We start from the raw sequence: 15,212 nt of genomic DNA on the forward strand, positions 1-15,212 counted from the left end.
TTCCTCTGTAAACTCACATGTAATAAAGGACTATTTTCCTTTTTCCTAACTGAGGTCCCTTTCCTTCATTTTCATCTGTAAATACTGAACAAAAATATTCATTGAGGCAGTCAGCTAGACCTTCATCCTCATCTACATACCTTCCTTCTTTTGTTTTTAATCTAACTAATCCGTGTTTTACTTTCCTTTTCTCATTTATGCATCTAAAAATGTTATGTCCCTTTTTTATTTATTTATTTTTTAAAACACTGACTGTGCCATTTTCTCTTTTGTGTGTGATTTGGAAGCGCTTATAACTTGCTTAGCCTCTTTCTGCCTAATCTTATAGATCATTCCGTCTTCCTCACTCTGGGGTTTTTTATAATTACTAAATGCTTACTTTTTGTTTACTATTTTGGCCACATCTGCAGAGTACCATAGTGGTTTCTTGAATTTTTTGCTTTTACTGACAAGCCTAATGCAATTTTCTGTTGCCTTCAGTAGTGCAACTTTTAAATAATCCCATTTCTCTTGGACTCCATTTAAATTGCTCCAGTCTGATAATGACTCCTTTACAAATATTCTAATTTTAGAAAAGTCTGTTTTTTTAAAGTCTAAAACTTTTGTTTTTGTGTGGTGTGACAGTCACTGTTCTTATATTAAACCACACTGACGATCACTGGATCCTAAACTTTCACCTACAGTAATATCTGATACCAAATCTCCATTTGTTAGCACTAAATCTAATATGGCCTCCTTATGAGTTGGCTCCTCAACGACTTGTTTTAGAGACAATCCCAGTAGGGAGTTTAGAATATGTGGAAGATTAAAGTCACCCATGATGATAACTTCCCCCTTCATTGTCATTTTAGCGATTTCCTCAACTAGTTGATTATCTAACTCTTCAATTTGTCCTGGTACAGCTATGTCCCAGTCATTTTTCTCATCATACCATGTCTCAGTAACATCGACTAAATCTACACACACACACACACACACACACACACACACGACTCTAAGCTTATCCTTTTTTAACACACTTGCTAAAGGCACCTTCTGTCCTTGTTTGGGGGGGCAATTGGATTGATGTTGTATCACCCTTTTGCCCCCCCCCCCCCTCCTAGTTTAAATACATCCTAGCAAAACCTCTGAACTGCTCACTGAGAACATTTGTTCCCATTTAAGAAAGATGCAAACCATATTTTTTGTACAGTTTATTTCCATTCCAAACAGAGCTACCATGAGAGATAAAGCCAAATCCTTGCTCCCGACACCATTCACCAAGCCACAAGTTAAAGTCCCTAATATGCATCCGCCTGTCGTTCTGAGTGTTATGCACAGGCAGAACTTCAGGGAATGACAGTGTGGAAGCAACCTGCCGTATATCATTGGCAAAAACACTAAAAACTTCCTTAACCTCAGAAACCTCATTGCAAGCCAAGTCATTTGTCCCTAGATGGACAAGTACATCCAATCCCCCTTCCTGCTTTGCTCGCTTAACAATATTACAAATACGTCTCCTGTCTCTGTGAGCAGTAGCTCCGGGAAGACATCTCACAAGACCACCATTGTCCATCTCCGCACCTCTTATGATGGAATCCCCCAACAACAACTGATTTCTATTAGGCCTCACCATAGTCTCCACAACACCACTACCCTCGGTGCCTGAGCCTGTCTCCATAACACCCTGACACTCTGAAAGTGCAGAAAATTAATTATGTAGAGTAACAGACTGTACAATATGCCTTCTATCCACAACTCTAAGTCTACCAGATCCTACAGTAATCCATCTGCCATTCCTAGGACGTATCTGCGGCAGTGGCTTTGCAGCAGTTCCAGCCTGAGTTTGTTTACCAGATAATTTATAAGTCTCAGACTTCAAAAATACAATATCCTGCCACAATTAGAGAACTGTCTTAGATTAGACAGCATCCAAATCTCAAAAAAGTGGAACATGAAACAAATGCATAACAACTATAACACTGAACTAAGTCTGCCATTTCAATGAGGTGAATAATTTAAATCAAACAAATCTTAAATGTTTAGTCCTCCTGAATACCACAGATTACCTCCAGCTTATCGCCAGAATATCTCCAATATCTCCCTCACCAGACCCCATCCTATCCCACAAAGTACCCAATATACCTCAAGAAGGCACACCGCATCGATTGATTCCTTTCTTCCAGGCACCCAAACAGAAGCGTAAATCCGCGGCCAACCACGCATCGCCACGGGATTGGCGCGCCTGAGTTTTGTCACAAAACCAGGATACACCACTGCACCTAGGCCTACTCCGGGTTGGTCTCCACTAGAAGTAAATTTGGTTAATACCCTCAAGTTAATGCTTTCAATATGCGGTTAACCACAATGTTACACAAGACGACCACCATTAACCTTGTACTTCTTATTTTGTGTGAAACTGATGATCTTGTTGAAATGATAAAACGAGCATGAAAAATAAAGAATGTAAAATCTAAAAAAAAAAAAATATAAGCCATTTTCTTACATTTTGAGATTTCAGTTTAGTAGATCACTACCTTATTTGTTATCCTAATGTGGGATTGCAATATTTAATACCACCAAATTCGGGAGCCATCTACTAAACACACACAGGCAGACAGACCCGTGCGCACACACACATAGAAATGTTGTACTTAAGAGGTCCACCCAGCCTCCCTACCTTGCTCTGCAAGGGCTGTAATGGATCCTCTGTCCCTGGTGGACAGCGGTTGCTGCTTGGCTGGGATCCCAATGCTCTTCCTGCACAGGTCCCTTGCATATCCCAGCAGCCAGCTCACTGTATGGTGCACAAGGGAGCTATCTAGCAGAAGCACAGTATGTACAGGACTGCCTGCCTCCCTCACCACCTGGGCTGCACTGTTAGCGGCCCGTGGGTTGGACACCCCGGCTATAAACAGAGACTTCACTTCTAAACTAAACTCACTTCGACAAAGAAAGTTTAAAAAGTATCTCCTGTTTTAATAACCTGCGGTATATTTAAAAAAAAAAAAAAAAAAAAAGTTCAGTTTACAGATTAGCAAATAAGAACTTCTGAAGTACACTGTTTAAGATCTTATTGAATATCCATTATTTTCACAGGAAGGTGTGTAAGTCAAAGCCAGGCGAGATGTGGCTAGGGATGTAAAAAGTGATTTAACTCAAATGGCAGAGAATTGAGCAATGAGACTGCAGGGGCACTAAAAACTGCTTCATAAAGCTAAAAGTAGTTTTGATGCTTTAAAAAAAAAAAAAAAAAAAAAAAAAAAAAAGGGGACACTATAGGCACCAGAACAGCTACAGCTTACTGTAGTTCCCCCCCCCCCCCCCAGTAGTTAAATAATACTTATGCAACCTAATATGCATTTAAAAAGTGCAGTAACCTGTCTGCTAAATACAGTCAAGTCACCTATTGTAGGAAGGCATGACTTGTATTACCAAACGGCTATTGTACAACACTCAAGAGGATGCTGGAGGTGTATTTTAATGGCATCATTTAAACAGGTAATTCCCTGTACATGCCCTCCCTCAATGGGTTACAAAATACCTGGCCAGATGGTGGAATATAACAGATTAGGAAACTCGTAGTGAAGAAAACAAGGGGGTGGATTTAACAACAACAAAAAAAAGCCACATTTTCTCAAAGGAATACAAGCATGAAGAGACATTTTAGCAGTTTGGCCAAAAGCCAGGCCCAAAAGTAAAAAAATAAGCTACAAAATACAAATAAAAGACCAGATGGTTAAACTCACATAAAGATAAATAAAAAAAAATAGGTTTTACAAATAGAGGCCGATGAAGTCATAAGATTTTACATTTAGTCTTGTACCTGCCGTTAGTAGGACTCGCATAGCAAAATTGACATCTGCTCATGCCTACGTTATTAACAGCTTACTGTAACTCCACTCTCATCGCACCCTGCAGTCACTTTGAAATACCTCCACCACACACACACACACACACACACTTAGTCTGGCAGCCTGTCAAACCCAAGAACCTGAAATCTCCTAGAAAATATACCAGTGGGCCAGTCCATTTGGGACCCAAGCACATGCCCATACAGTGTTGGGTTAGCAGAGGCTCTGCACAATTCCTGAATGCCGTCTCACCCTGGCAGTACTTGCAACAGACATCAAAATATCTACAGTTGCACCTTTCACACACACACACACACACACACACTTCTCTCTGCTATGGTGCCACTAAAGCTCTACCCTCTGTCAACTTTTGTAAGCCTTCCAGTCCTACATAAGGAAAATAGTCACTACCTTTCCTTATGCATAACAATATTATTTCAAAGTTATACATAAGGAAAAAGTAGGGACTAGCAGGTTTACAAAAAAAGTTGACAGAGGGTGAAGCTTTATTCAAGATTCACTGCATTTGTCAGCTTGGTCATTGGCCAAGGGCACAAGTACTCTACTTCCTCCAATGACACAACACTGCTCTCAATGCAGACTCTTGCACATACCCAGCTGTGGGCAATGACTGACATCTAGGTGTTGCTATCTTAGAAAATTAAAGATGGCAGCGCCAAGGGAGAAGACCCAGAGGGACCAGCATTCAGTTAATGTTAAGTAAAGCTGGTCCTGGATCTGAAAATGGCTGGGAGGGCGTCAGGGGGCACAGGTGCACTGATCTCTTGGCTATCAAATAGATAAAAAAATAAACTAGCCCTTACCTGCATCATTCACTGGGTCCATTGTGCTGATTTATATGCGGTTCCTTCGTCCAGTGATCTGCATAAAATAAAGTGGTATTCAGTTAAGTTTATGCAACGTACAATACAGTGCACACAATAACTAGTTAGATGGCATATTGGAGAAGTTTTATTTTTTTATTTTTCCGTAACTGGGTGCATAGTTAATTGGGCATTAAAGGAGAACTCTGAGGTGTGAATATATCAAATGCACAATAAAGAGATGCGGATTTCTACAACTGGGCACATTCATCTTAGCTCTCTGACAATCACAGTTATAAGCAGTGGCTTTAGCACACATGTAGAATATATATATATATATATATATATATATATATATATATATATCTCAACAAATCTATGTAATCTCTATATAATTAAGAGATTTTATTCATTACAATATGAGGGACTTGCCTGACAATCCAGACAGAGTCCACAAAATTCAATTTGCAAGCTTTATATTTAAAAAAGACACTAGTCACCAAAACAACTTTAGCTCAACAATGCAGTTTTAGTGTATAGATTATGCCCCTGCAGTCTCACTATTCTCTACCATTTAGGAGTTAAATCACTTGTTTCTGATTATGCAGCTCTAGCCACACTGCCCCTGCCTCTGACTGACACAGTCTGCATGAAAACAAAATGGCTTCATTTTCAATCAGATGTAACTTACTTTAGACATTTTTATCTCCTGATTTGTAAATTGAACTTTAAAGTCACACACACACACACGGGGCGGGGCCTGACCGCCGAGCCGGCTGGACGTGGGGCACCTCGGCTCAGCTAAGAATAATAACATAACCGGGCAAAACCTACCTTTTTCCCCCTGAAAACGGCTCAACAGCCACATGAAGGCAAAGGGGACACATGCAGATACCCTGGAGGTCGGTATCAACCCCAGTCCTGCCGGCGAGGCGGACTGCTGGGCGACTGGGATGGAGGCATGTCGTGAGGCTCTAGCGGGAGAGGCGGCCGCTCTCCCGCACGCCTACTGAGGGCCCCGTTTCCCCCCCCCTGTGGGCCGGGGGGGGGGTTATCCCGGACCCCAACGGAGAGGCAGTGACCGCTTCTATCACCTTGGCGGCGACATGATCACACAAGAACCGCGTGGCAAATTCCAAGATGGCCGCCGCGATTAATGTAAGCCAGAGATCAAGCTCCCACATACAGTATCAGAAGTTACAACTCCCTGTGACACTGGCAGACCTAAGGGGACTTTACCAAGACACTCACTCAGCTTACCCTGAGAGGATCAGCGATCGCAGCATACAAGCATTATTCTGCACTTAAGGCTGATGCTGGCAAATGACACAAACGCACCCCTGACCGGCAAGTACTAAAACGCTCCACCACCCAGCGGGAAAATGGGGGACCTGACGCTGGTGACCAGGACGGCAGCCGACCCAGCGCAGTTACAGGGGTAACAAAGCAGCTGCTAATCTGCTACAACGACAGCCCAGCAGAGCTGAACTTTCCTTAGTTTAGCACTGTGATCCTTTCTGACCTTACTGTAATCACTGTAAAATTGTCTTACCTTAATGTATGCATTTCCCGGCAAACTCAGTGACTAGCTGCCTCCCGGTGGCTAACCTTAAGCAGTGTGGATAAATCCATACCTGATATTAGCTTACGACCTACCGATAATATATTAACACTTAAATTAGGACAACTGCGCAATACCTAGCATGTAACCAAACAGTCACGACACACATAATCGCAGTTGCGTCCGGTCCAGCATGTTACTTAATCTTGATTATTACCTACGCAACCTTATTACTAGCAATGTTTTGCCTATTTTAAGCGACCTAAGTTGCGCTCATGCTCCGTGAAAGTTAGTTTGTGAATTACCTTGTTCAACTGAATGTTAAATATAAAAAATGTGCAAGCTTTAACATAACCCTGATTGTTATAAATGTTTTTTGATCAAGCATGGGGAATGCCGTCGGGGTACCCCAGGCGTGTTGTTTCTCCTATCTGCAGTACAAAAATAAAGAATTAAAAAAAAAAAAAAAAAAAATCAAGAAATGAAGAAAAAAAAAAAAAAAAAAAAAAAAAAGTCACACACACACACACGTCTCCTTCGTGGTCTAGCAAGCTGTTAACAGGGCAGGATATAAGAAATGCTAAATTAAATAGAATTTTCAATAAAAGAAAATTTAAACAGATGACTCTTTAAAGGAAATTTGTAGGAAGGTTGTGTAAGTCACATGCAGGGAGGTGTGTCTAGGGGCTGCATAAACAAAGCAATTTAAGTAAAAAAGGGCAGAGAGGTCTGAGGGGGACGTACGTCCACATGTGGTGGGAATACCCACAGATGATCACATTTTGGAAACAGGTACAGACACTACTGACTCAGGTCTTTGGCAGAGCACCAGACCTCGACCCTTGGCTATTCCTTTTAAGTAGGACTCTGGACGGCTGGACTAGGCAGGAACAAAAGCTTCTCCATAAGATTACCTTAGCAGCAAGGAGGGCAGTAGCTTCAGACTGGCTTAAGCCAGGCACACCGCCTATCGCAGGGGTCATCAACAGACTAAAAGAAGTCCACCTAATGGACGACCTGACAGCTAGAATTAGGGGCACCCATAAAATGTTTCAAAAGATCTGGGAACCCTGGGAAAACTCCAACCTGAGTAACTAATACATAACCAGGCCCCGATGGCAACTCATCGGCACCGGCAGTGGATCCCCCGCTCTCCTCCTCCCCCCTCCACCATCCCCCTCTTTCAATCTGTTCATTATCTCTTTCTTTTCCTCCAATCTTAATTGGAAATATCAAAATATTTGACCAACGTAATGCATTCACGGGAGCAGACACGTGGGACATGCGGACAACTGACACTTCGGAAGAGGGACACGGCTGTATAGCCATTAACAACACCTGTGACTTGCCATAGGCAGGGCACAAACTTTACCCAACACTAGCAAGACAATGATTGGGTCGCACAGACCAGAGATACAGATATGTATGTCAATGTGTAACAGCCACATAATAACAAACATCACAAACGCATGTTTACAATGTGAGTCCAGGGATCCCATGGCATGTCGTTGAATGACTATATTAAACCATGTTACTTTCTGTTAACCCATGTAGAACCACGCTAACTCTTGTTTAATCCGTGCAAGTCCATGTATGTAACATGTCGTGTCAAGACAAAATAAAGAATTTATAATTAAAAAAAAAAAAAATGGCAGAGATCAATACGCCAAAACTGATTCATTAAGCCAGAGTTGTACTGGTGACTATAGTATCCCTTTAACGCTGTAGCTTTCCAGAACACCATAAAGCCTGTACATAGGGGGGTATTGCTTTATTCAAAAGATTTTGCTGAACACAAATTAGTGTTTTAAAACAGAGCAATGTATAAAGAGGAAAATATAATCAGCGAAAGTGCAGTTTTTGTGTGAAAATGGCCAAAAATATATGAACACTAACTTTGGTCAGGTTTAAGTGGCAACTTAAAATTTGTTTATTTTTTTCTTTTTTAAATAAGGCTGGACATACCCCAGTTGGAAAATCTTGGGGTGTCTACTTTAGCAAATGGTATGCCATGATGGGAATAGTTATCAATTAGATACCCCATTTTTGAATACCCTGGGTTATGTCCAATATTTTTTTAGTAGCCACTTAGATACAAACACTGGACAAAGTTGGTGTTCATATTTAGTCCCCCACCTCCCATTTCTCCACACAAAAACAGCACTTTACTGCTCTAAAAACACTCATATTTGGGTTCAGCGATGTCTCACAAGTACAACAGTACCCCCCTGTGTACAGGTTTTAGGAGGTTTTGCAGACTTACAGGGTGAAATATTAGTTCTTGCCAATGCCAGTCCTGAAAAGACAGTGTTTACTGCAAAATGCCTGAAGGGAAATTATACTCACAAAAACAAGTACATTAAGCTGTAGTTGTCCTGGTGACTATAGTGTCCCTTTAACCTGAATTTTATACACTTATCACACCCTCCCTCCCTCTACTTTTTACTACAAAGAGAGCAAAAGTTAGGGATTTGTTCCAGAACAATGCTTGAGGCCTTTCACTCACAGCAGTCTCTTCACCAACTGCTCATGAATAATAACAGTTACTGAAGGGTTGATGCTCATTAAAAAAAATAATAATAAATAATAACTCACTCAATCTAATATAACTAAGGGATGGGTAAGTCACAGTACAGCACCAAATAAAAGGTGTACAATACGTGAGGTTTATGCCATATTCTTAATAACTTAAACAATTCTACTGCTTTACTGTCTTTATCCACATGTAATGTAACTTTAGCCAACTAGTCATACATCATATAAAAAAATAAGAATTAAAAAAAAAAAAAAAAAAGTTTAGTATACACACACACACACGACATATTTCTGATATAAAACATCCATTTAATGTGTTGCTGTGTACCAGGCTTTGTGTACATAATGTGGGCATCTCATCACATTATGCTCCAAGCTGGGCATGGACAGAGGGGAGACAGTTTTAACTGTTTCTTTGCTGCCGGGAGGTTTTATAGAAAGGAGGAGGCTAGGTAAATGTGAAGCCCTCCTGTCTGGCCATGAAATTACAACTCCCATCATGCTCTGCCAGGTTTAAGACTGGCACAGTACAGGTAGATGCTCATATAAAAGCTGGCATCTGACCTGGCCACCACACCAACTGAAAGGACTAAACCCCAAGCTTTGTGATGCCCTGTGCATAAAATAACTCAAATGGAGGGCTTGGGGCCCAGTGTGTGACAATACTCACTCTAGTAATGGTGCTCAAGATCCCACTCTCCAGCACAGCAGCTCAATCAGAAGAAGAAGTGTGTGATCACAGGTGCTGGCTGGGCTGTCAGTAATCAGCAGCACGCCCAGCCACACCCATCATATTAACCCTCTCACTGCTGGTTTAAAGGCTCTTAGTCACACAAGGCAGTGAGTGGGAAGTAGTCAGATACTGCCAGGATTGTGTGTGTTCACATCAAAACAATGGGCTGGCTGTATTTACCCACGTTGGGAAACAAACACACAGGCTAATAAAGATGTGAAGAAATGACATGCCCCTAGAGCTATGAGGAAAAAAATGTTTATTCTTTGTTTTTTTCAATTCCCCGTACCATAAAGTACATGTAAGGGGAATTCCTGAGTGAATAAACCATTCAATTTAACCCCTTAAGGACGGAGCCAAATGTACACGTTGTGAACGAAACAAAATGTAAACAAAACCTGGCATTTGCGCTATATGTCTGTCCAACTGTAATTCACCTCTTTCATATTAAATGCACCCCCCCTTATTATATATCATTTTATTCAGGGGAAACATGGCTTTCATTCAATATCAAATAATTAGCTATGAAACATAATTTAATATGAAAAAAATGGGAGAAAATAAGATTTTTTTTTCCATTTTTTTAGTTCTACGTGACATTTTAACTGTCAATGTCATAATACTGTTTGCTTTTACTCCAATAAAATACACATATTTGTATTCAGCAAAGTCTCACGTGTAAAACAGTACCCCCTATGTACAGGTTTTATGGTGTTTTGGGAAGTTACAGGGTCAAATATAGCGTGTTACATTTGAAATTGAAATTCGCCAGGTTGGTTACGTTGCCTTTGAGACTGTGTAGTAGCCAAGGAAATAAATGTACACCCATAATGGCATACCATTTGCAATAGTAGACAACCCAAGGTATTGCAAATGGGGTATGTCCAGTCTTTTTTAGTAGCCATTTGGTCACAAACACTGGCCAAAGTTAGCGTTAGTATTTGTTTGTGTGTGAAAAATGCAAAAAACACCAATTTTGGCCAGTGTTTGTGACTAAGTGGCTACTAAAAAAGACTGGACATACCCCATTTGCAGTACCTTGGGTTGTCTACTATTGCAAATAGTATGCCATCATAGGGGTAATTTTCATTCTTGGGCTACCATAGGGTCATAAAGGCAACGTAAGCAATCTGGCGAATTTTAATGTGAAAAAAATGAAACACAAGCCTTATATTTGACGCTGTAATTTTTGAAAACACCATAAAACCTGTACATGAGGGGTACTGTTGTACCCGGGAGACTTCGCTGAGACTACTCTGAGACTTCACTGTGTTTCAAAACAGTAAAAAGTATTGCAGCAATAATATCGTCCGTGTAAGTGCTGTTTGTGCGTGAAAAATACAGTACCCCCCATGTACAGGTTTTATGGTGTCTTGGAAAGTTATAGGGTTAAATATAGTGCTAGCAAATTAAATTCCCTATACTTTCGGCATGAGTTGTCAGACAGGTCCCGCTAATTGTAATTAATTAGGATACCTAATTATGTAAAAATATTACATAAATATATGTGTAGAATTAATATATGTATATATATATATACATATGTGTATATATACGTATATATATATATATATATATATATATATATATATAATTTTGTTAAAATATTTTAATTTATATATAGGTATATATATAGTGATATATACGTATATATTTATGTATATAGATATATATATTATTTCGTTCTACGTGTATTTTGATATAAATATATATATATAGCAATATCACAATACAGTTAGAACAAAATAAAACACATCTATATATTTTAATATTTTTTTTATTTTTTTTACGTATTTACAATTTTTTTTTATATTATATATAAATATATATATAACAATAATTATATATATATTTAATCCGTATCGGTCTACATGTAATTTGATATTAATATATATATATATAATTATATATATATTAATATTAAAATACACCTAGACAGTGTATGTGTGTGTGTGTGTATATATATACTTAGATCATATATATATAATTAATATATATGATCTAAGTATATATATATTTTTTTTACACTTATTTTAACTGTTTTTTATTTGATTTCAGCCAACAGGGGGACTAACTGTCATTACAGTTAGTCCCCCTGCTGGCATTGCTGCAGCCAGCTATCCCGGCCATGTGATTGTGAGGTCCTCGCAAGGACCTCACTCTCACATGGCCCGGGGGGCTGAAGAAGACGGAGGTGCCGCGGGGGGCTCCCTGGAAGTCCCCCCAACCGCGATCGCCGGCGACCGGGTAAGTAACAAAAAACCGGAGGGCGTACGATTATGCCCTGCGGCGGTTAGAGCCGCTTTAAAAAGGACGTAATTGTACGCCCTCCGTTCTTAAAGGGTTAATATACTGATAGGTTTACTAGCTTTACAATGTCCCACTGGGCAAGTCCAGGGTCCCCCCACTCCTAATCATTTATGCTTTGGTTATAAATGGACACCGCACTGCCCATACCAAAGCTGCCTCCCTCCCTCTTTCCCGACACAGAAAGTGTTAAAAAACCTTTACTCACCTAACTAATTACAGCGCCAATGTACCTCGGCGCTCCGCTTCTTCGATGTCATCAGACGGGGGACCTAATGCAAATTATCGGCGAGCCAAAGCAGAGCCTGAGGAAGTCCAGCGTCGTTTATGCGACTCAGAGAGCCACTGTAGGCAGTCCTAGTCCTGCAAAGTAATCATTGCAGTTTTTCAAAAACTGCAATATTTTACATTGCAGGAGGACAATGAAATGAAGTGGTTTGGGTGCCTATAGTGTCCCTTTAATTATAATTTGTTTTTAAATTGGGGGTATATAAAAACACAGCTTGCAAAAGTTACAGCTCTCTTGTCTGCTGCTTTTGCAAGCCCTCCCTACTTTTTTTATACCTGTGGAGAGTCGTCTTCAGTGTTGAGAAACACTGCTCTGGGCAATTGCTGCCTCTTCAGTTTAGCTCCATTGAGCTAAACTACCACAAAGTAAAAGGACCAGTTCTACAATCGACCGCCCAGGGTTTGTAACCAGGTCAATTTATAAAAGTGACAATTTCTATTGAACTCTCAAATTTTCATAATATGAAAAACAGAGTACACAGTATTTTAATCTGAAGTGCTTTAGAGTGTGGAGTCCCTTTAACTATGAAATGCACGTTATATTCCAGACATTTTTCAGTTTAGTGAATAAACCTGATATTACTCCAATACACTGAAAATAATGGCATGTGGCACCAAATAATTCCAAATGTTGGTGCTTTTGCCACAGGACAAGGTTTTTGATCCATTGAATCTGCATTTGCATATAATCAATTGAAATAATCCCCACTCAGCAATCTTATTTTACTGTGGTTTATTATGCCACCAAATGTGATAATGTTGTATTTTTCATATTGTTTAAAAACAAATAAATAAGGACAGGGATGTAGTATTCTCATGTTTGTTATAACCCAATCACCTGTCAGAAATGCATTTTTCATTATCATTGGTCACTAACACCTGTCAATCAAAATAACTGTGTTAAATTAGAACATTATTGCCAGTTCCTGTCTACTGCTAAAGAACAGCATTCCTGCTGTATGTTTACACAAGCTTTATAAAAGTCTGCATGTTAAACTAAAGTTTACTGGTATCCAGAGCTTCTGTATACGCCTCATAAAAAAAACTATTGCATGGTGTCAGAGTAAAAGAATCACTTGAACTAAGATGGATGCCACCAGAGTTCAAACACTCCCAATAAACTGGGAAACAAGTAATTTATCTGAAAAACAGGTTCAGACAAAGCTAATGTTCAGCATACCCCTGAAAAGAAATGGTGAAGGTGAAAATTTTCATTATTTTATCCTGTGGGTGGGGCCGAGATATTTTCAATACATCATCTACAGATGAAGCAAAGATTTTTAAAAAAAAAAAAGTCTTTCTTTTATTGAGGCAGTAACAGGGCCGGACTGGGGATACAAAGCAGCCCTGGAAAAAAAAAAAATCTATGCCAGCCCCATAAGTCATTGCTCCATGTATTGTCACATATCATATGTAAGGCTATGTCTTGCCACCCCCAGATGATCGAGTAATATATAAACAAACACACACACATATACATACATACATATATATATATATGTGTGTGTATATATATATATATATATATATATATATATAATTTCTTTTTCTATTATAAAATATTGGTCCTTTCAGAGTAAAACATTTAATTGTACAGTACACATACTCACATGCAGACACAGACAATCTCATTGACACATACAAGCTCGTTGTTACACAGCCTCATAGACAAACAAACAATCTCACTGATATACATGAGCTCATTGACATAAAAACACAAGCTCACAGATGCACACACATAGGCTCAATGACAGACAATCTCACTGACACACACAGACAAGCTTATTGGTATACACACAAACGTAGTACAAACAAACTCTGACACGCACAAGCTTACTACAGACAAGCTCACTGTCACACACACATACATGCTCACTACAGAAAAGCTCACTGATACACACATGCTTCCTACAGACAAGCTCACTGACACACACAAGCTCACTACAGAAAAGCTCACTGTCACACAAATGCTCACTACAGACAAGTTCACTGACACACACATGCTCCATACAGAAAAGCTCACTGACACACATGCTCCCTACAGAACAGCTTGTTGACACACGCATGCTCCCTACAGAAAAGCTCAGTGACACAAACATGCTCACTAAAGAAAATCTAATTGACACAAACATGCTCACTACAGACAAGCTCACTAACACACACATACAAGCTCACCCACTAGCAGGCACACACACACAATCTCTCTCTCTAGCAGGCACACAATCACTGTCATTGCTGAAGCTTACCTGGCACTGGTAGTTGAAGTTGCCATTTTGTGGCCCCTTTCTTCCAGCGAGTGAGTGGGTGTGGGGCTTGCATGTGGGAGGCAGAACTGCTGCAGTGATTAGAGAGTACCATCTCCGTTGGAATATGCTATTTTATTAAAGGTACACTGCTTAAATATTCAGGTAAGTGGGAGCCAAGGTAAGAGTCGCTAGGGCGTAGTTATAGATTAAGGGTGTAGCACAATAGAGAGGTGTAATATCACCTGGGATCTCTTGGTCGCTAATTGCCCCGTTACCATGGGCTATGGGGGGGGAGGGTGGAACCTGAGCTTAGTGCAACTGCCATGGAGGCTTCATTGGTGTCATAGTGACACAAGGTAGGGTGTGGCATTGTTAAAGCCCGGAGTGATGCTGGAAAACGTTAACTAAAACAGTAACATTTCTAACATAATAAAAATATGTTGATTCAGATATGTGAGGAATGGGTTCTGGATCAAGTCACTGTTTCTCCCTCATCTTGGCACGAAAGTAGGGACGTTGTCAATATACCACAGTCGGGTGGAAGGTGGTCTCTTCGCGGCTGCGTCTTGGTTAGGGAGTCCTAAGGTTGCGAATAATTCCGGGCCTTCTGTGGGGTTAGTTGCTTTGTATGCTTTCCCTTCTGTTTAGTGGGAGTGGACCATCGGTATGCTAGTCCTGCAGTTTGGGGTACTTTAGTAATGGGTTGCATGCTCTTGCGCCATATAAGTGTAGACCTACTTAAGTCCTGAAAGAGGGAGATATTGCAGGATTCAAAGTCATATGGTTTCTTTCCTTTTAACGCAGACATTATACCCAGCTTGTCTGCTAGCATTTGGCATCTCAGTATGATGTAACGTGGTGCAGTGTGGGGTGCTTGCGGTGAAT

The 15,212-nt window shown here is 40.1% G+C and overlaps 2 protein-coding genes across 3 annotated transcripts in view; both read right to left on the minus strand.

Annotated features, from left to right (window-relative positions):
* The window catches only part of BIN2 (bridging integrator 2), a 281,878-nt gene that overhangs the window by 177,954 nt on the left and 88,712 nt on the right, over window positions 1-15,212 (minus strand). The window lies entirely within an intron of this gene.
* Window positions 1-15,212, minus strand: part of SMAGP (small cell adhesion glycoprotein) — a 55,052-nt gene that overhangs the window by 7,646 nt on the left and 32,194 nt on the right. The window contains exons 1-2 of one of the 2 annotated variants that reach the window (XM_063444785.1): window positions 9,424-9,596; window positions 4,658-4,715 (exon numbers count right to left, since the gene is read on the minus strand). In XM_063444785.1, the coding sequence (XP_063300855.1) occupies window positions 4,658-4,679 (22 nt within the window). In that variant the 5' untranslated portion in view covers window positions 4,680-4,715; window positions 9,424-9,596. Of the gene's footprint in view, window positions 1-4,657; window positions 4,716-9,423; window positions 9,597-15,212 lie in introns of those variants that run through there. The other variant, XM_063444784.1, reaches the window with a different exon arrangement.

Source organism: Pelobates fuscus, chromosome 1 (genome assembly GCF_036172605.1).
Source record: "Pelobates fuscus isolate aPelFus1 chromosome 1, aPelFus1.pri, whole genome shotgun sequence".
Classification (NCBI taxonomy): Eukaryota; Metazoa; Chordata; class Amphibia; order Anura; family Pelobatidae; genus Pelobates; species Pelobates fuscus.